Source organism: Cyprinodon variegatus, unplaced genomic scaffold (assembly GCF_000732505.1).
Source record: "Cyprinodon variegatus isolate N-32 unplaced genomic scaffold, C_variegatus-1.0 Scaffold495, whole genome shotgun sequence".
Classification (NCBI taxonomy): domain Eukaryota; kingdom Metazoa; phylum Chordata; class Actinopteri; order Cyprinodontiformes; family Cyprinodontidae; genus Cyprinodon; species Cyprinodon variegatus.
Genome location: NW_015150948.1, coordinates 176,772 through 181,362, shown reverse-complemented (window position 1 = coordinate 181,362; position 4,591 = coordinate 176,772). Strand labels below are relative to the sequence as shown.

The 4,591-nt window shown below is 35.7% G+C and overlaps 1 protein-coding gene across 1 annotated transcript; it reads right to left on the bottom strand.

Moving 5' to 3' along the window:
- Positions 1-292: 292 nt before the first annotated feature.
- hmox1 (heme oxygenase 1) lies at positions 293-3,312 on the bottom strand. Its single transcript, XM_015390388.1, has 6 exons — positions 3,236-3,312; positions 3,112-3,161; positions 2,897-3,008; positions 2,584-2,799; positions 970-1,242; positions 293-808 (listed from the first exon to the last, which is right to left on the bottom strand). The coding sequence occupies exons 2-6, from the start codon at positions 3,159-3,161 to the stop codon at positions 647-649; spliced, it is 813 nt and encodes a 270-aa protein (XP_015245874.1). The 5' UTR covers positions 3,236-3,312; the 3' UTR covers positions 293-646.
- Positions 3,313-4,591: the final 1,279 nt, after the last annotated feature.

The window sequence follows — 4,591 nt, the reverse complement described above, 5'->3', positions numbered from 1 at the left end:
TTAAGTTTAAATTTGCACAATAAACCAGAACTTGCAATGAAATGCGAAAAGAAGTCCTGTTTATTTGCGAGGAGTGATGTAGAGGCAGAAACACTTTGTGAGGGAAAGTATGGCAGTGGCTGCATCATGCTGTGGCTATTCTAGTGTTCTGTGACAAAGGGTGGTCTAAGTTAAAGGGGAGGGAAACCTGGTGAAGACCTACAAACAGAACAATTATTTAACTGCATAAGCTGCAAAAGGATTCTGGTTAATTAAAAAAGTCAGAATTACTGAGACTGGGGAGGGAAAAGATAGACTCGATGTGTAGGACTGGTTGTGATATGCGTAAGGCACAGATGAAAGCAGTGATGGAATTGCACATCTTTTTACAAATGTTTATTTTTGAACAAATTTAAAAAGACATGCATCATTTTTTTAGTTTCAGAGTTTCTTACATATGTTGCTTTGAGTCAATAAATCACATAAAATTCCCCCCCAAAAATACATTTGACTTGTTCATATAAAAGAAAAAAACTCCCCTGCTTATCATTTTGCAAAACAAGCTCTAAGTTCCAGTTCTGCTGTACAGCTAAAGTTAAGACCTTAATCTTGATTTCCTCAGTTTGTAAAGTGCTCCATGTGCTTTTGGAGGATTAAAGCCCCATTTCTACATTGCATACATCCCAGCTCCAACAGTTGCCAGGGCAACGCAAAGTCCCACTGTGAACTGCAGGATGGGGTACCCTGAGAACCTGGTATTGGCCGAGTGGCCGTTTGATTGGTCCGTTTCAGATGTGATGCTCAGCATTTTCTGCAAGTCATCAAAAACCTAGAAGGAAATAAAATGTATGTTAGTTGAACTCAGCAAGTTGGACACTGCTTGCTCTGCAGGCAGAGAGTTTCACTTCCTGTTTGCCTAATCTGATGTGATTGCTTAATCTGTCCGCCGTCATTAAACTATTGACCCCACCTGGAAATCTGTCTCCTCACCTGGATGTTTAATTCGAAGGCCGCCACGGCCTCCTCCAGCACCGCCGCCCTGGCCTCCTCAGTCAGCTCCACGCTGTTCATGCGGCTCCTGTACAGCTGCTTGAAGCGGTTGGGGCTGCTAACACCAGGGAAGGAGAAGAACGACAGCCCTTCTTTGCTGCTCAGGCCCAAAGATTTCTGGGTGATTTTCCCCAACACTTGTCCGCCTGACAGGTCGCCAAGGTAGCGGGTGTAGGCATGGGAAACCAGCAGCTCAGGCTTCTCTTTCCCAATCTAAAGACAGGACCAAAACCCCAGCTACATTCATTGTTATGTCCAAATATGAAAAATATTTCAATCACAAAAATAACAGCACAGATAAAAAGTAAAAGGAGGATAAGTATACAATAAATTAAAATACAAATAAAAGGCTAAACTAAGGACTAGAGGGGTATTCTCCAGTATAAAGGGGAATAGTGTTTATAAAATAGTCACTGTTGTGAAATCACATAAGAAGCTTATAGCTTCTCTACAGGAAAACATTTTAAGAAAAAAACCTTTTAGGAAAATGTCAGTCCTAAGTGCTTATAGGTTCTCTATGAAGACATAAATGCTGTTGTTATCTTAGCAGCATAAAAAAACATTTTTTTTTTCAATATCCTATTGTTGCTTTGAATAGTAAATTATGTATATATAGGTGTGTGTGTGTGTGTGTGTGTTAATTTGGTGCAAAATTTAAGCATTCATTGTAACTATCTGGGGTAGAATTGAGGAATGGATTTTCTAAATGGAGCATTTGGGTGTGAAATAATATCTGATGTATTTCTAATAGTTTTATTGTACAGCTTGTAGTCCTAAAAAAACCCAAACTTTTTAGGTGATGCGCATGACCCATACACTGGTTGTCACAGGTTTAAGTGGTGGCCTTTCTTACCTTTGTTATTTGTGTAATTTCTAAATTAAGGCCATTAGGGTCTTTAGAGTCTTGGAAATAATGTAAAAAACAAAAAACAGTTTCCTATCGAACATTGCCGTGAACAGGTAATGATGGTTGAATTAGCTATTTGCAACTAATAATAGGTTTACCTTTCTGAAGGGTGTTTTGATTACATTTTAACATTTTGGTTTCTTTTTTAAGTCGTTTTTCAACAGAGGGTGTCATGTGATTATTTAACTCCAAATGTATAGTTGGAAAAATATAAAACTGTATAGTTAGAATTCATAGAGCATAATGCATTGTTCTTTCAGTTTTTTTAGTGGAAACCTGTTGATCCCTGCAATGTGGCTCTCTGCCCAGGGTAGCACAGCCTAAGGGGAGGCACTAAGCTGTATTCAGAATAGTAAAACCTTTCACTATTCTGCATACGTTTTTTTATTTTGAATACTAAGATATAGAAAAGAAAAACAACACATTGCTTATAATGGTGAAGTTTTTCATTTGCTTAGCTAGTAATGGGTTTTGATTTTTCCTGGACTCTGATTAATAAAGAAAAACCTTTTACCATTCCACCTGAAAACTGTATTAATATAAATCGATCCCATCCACATGCTGTCATGCAACTTTTAAAACTGCCAGAAAACACCTCCCTAATGATGCTGTTACCTTTTTTCAACTATCCTACAGTTTTTACCCACCTTTCTCAGTCTCTGTTCATATCTGTGTGTAGCTGCAGGGACTATCACTTGGTTCCTCCAGTTCGGGCCAAAAAAATACTCCAGATCCCTTTCAATGGATTCCAACCGTGCGAGTTCCTGAGGGAAGTAAATGGGCGCCACGGCAGGATGAGACGAATTCCTGTCCAGCTCTTCTTCCAGAGCCTTGTAGATCTCATAGAGGGAACACAGCAGGACCTGGAGGGGACATTAGGGAAATATATTCATTTTTAGGAGGACGTGAAGGAAGATAAACCAAGAGAAAGATTCTAATCTTTCAGTATGATCACCTTACCTTGTATTGTGGCAGAGTAATCTGTCCCTTCTGGTAACTAAGCATCAGCTGTGTGTTTTCAGCTCTGACATGGTTTTCTTTAGTGGCGGCTTTGATCTGTTCAGATAAGTCACTGAAGAACGGACAAAAGAAAAACAAAAATTACAATTACTTATCTTCTATTTTACTAAATCCTTACAAAAAACTTTTAAGAATTAGTTCAAACAATACAATACCTGCCAGTTTCACCAGAGTCCTCTTTCCTTGCACTCTTCAAGGTCTCCATCTAAGCAGATAACATTAAGCTGTTTATATAGCTCATTAAAAGCAATTACAATCAATTAAGTAAAATATACTTACAATAGGTTATCTGCAGTCCTCAGTTCTGTCCGTAAGCAGAAGTAATCTCCTCTGTGTGAAGACTGCAATGGTCAGTCCTCTTTTTATACCATCCTCTTGTAGCAGCAGCCGAGTGAAGGGGGAAGTGATACCTCTGTGTCATGTTTTGAACAGGCAGCAGCTTCAAATGACAAAGCAGAACATAAGCAAAAATGGTTAAACATGATGAGGCAAAAACTCAAAAGAGGTGTGGAGTCAATTTACAATTTTAAATTACACAAGTTGTGATTACCAAGGTTTATATCTAACATTTAAGTCAACTATTTTCTTCTGTTTCAAATAGGTGTGTATGTAGTGATCTAATAATCTTTTTGTGACCGCCAGAGAACAAAACTAAAAAGATATTGATTTGATTAACCAGGTTTTAGTTTGTAACTCTTCATGGGTATGATTTCAACTCCAGTTTTATGAATAATGACATAATATACCAGAAAATTGTACATAAAAAACTAGATTAAGAAAGAAAAAGAGGAGAAACACAAATGTGAAAAAGTTTCCAGTTGTTTGATATAGAGGAATATTAAAAAACAAACCTCAGTGATATGCACTTTTAAGTGTTTGTTCTCTATATGATTAAATAAAATCTAATACAAACCCTTCAATGTACTAACTTCTACCAAGAACAATTCACAGTCTCCCTCTTGTGGTGACAACAAGGAACTACAACAGTTTGTGATTAGTAAGAATTAAGGCTAATATATCTAAAGAATTTGTTTCCTAATTATGTTTCTTTTCCTCCAACTATATATTTTATAAAAATAGAAACAGTGTCTAAAATAAATATAACAACAAACAAAAAAAAATATTTAGGGACATTTTCTTTTTTATGTGTAATAAGCACAAATATTGTCTATATATAGAATAGGGATATATTCTATATAACCATATAAAAACCCATTTTGTACTAAAAGGGCTTCAATTTACTCATTTTATACAAATAATTTCTAGCAAGATCAGTGTCATGTCGCCCTCTTGTGGTGCAACTGTTTACAAGACATACTAAATGTTTGGAAAATAAAGAATATTCCTGAAAAACTGACAGATGTAATTAAAATCACACTTTGTGATATAAAAATAAATATAATACAGTAAAATAAAATCTTATTAAGCCCAAAAACTGTATTCTATGAAGGCTTTAATTAACAAATTTTAATTTGACCAAGAACAGTTTATAGCTTCCCTCTTGTGGTGACAATGAAGAACTACATCAGATTGTTTTAGTAAGAATCAAGACTAAGGTATCTAAAGAATGTATTTCCTTTATATATATATATATATATATATATATATATATATATATATATATATAGCAAATAT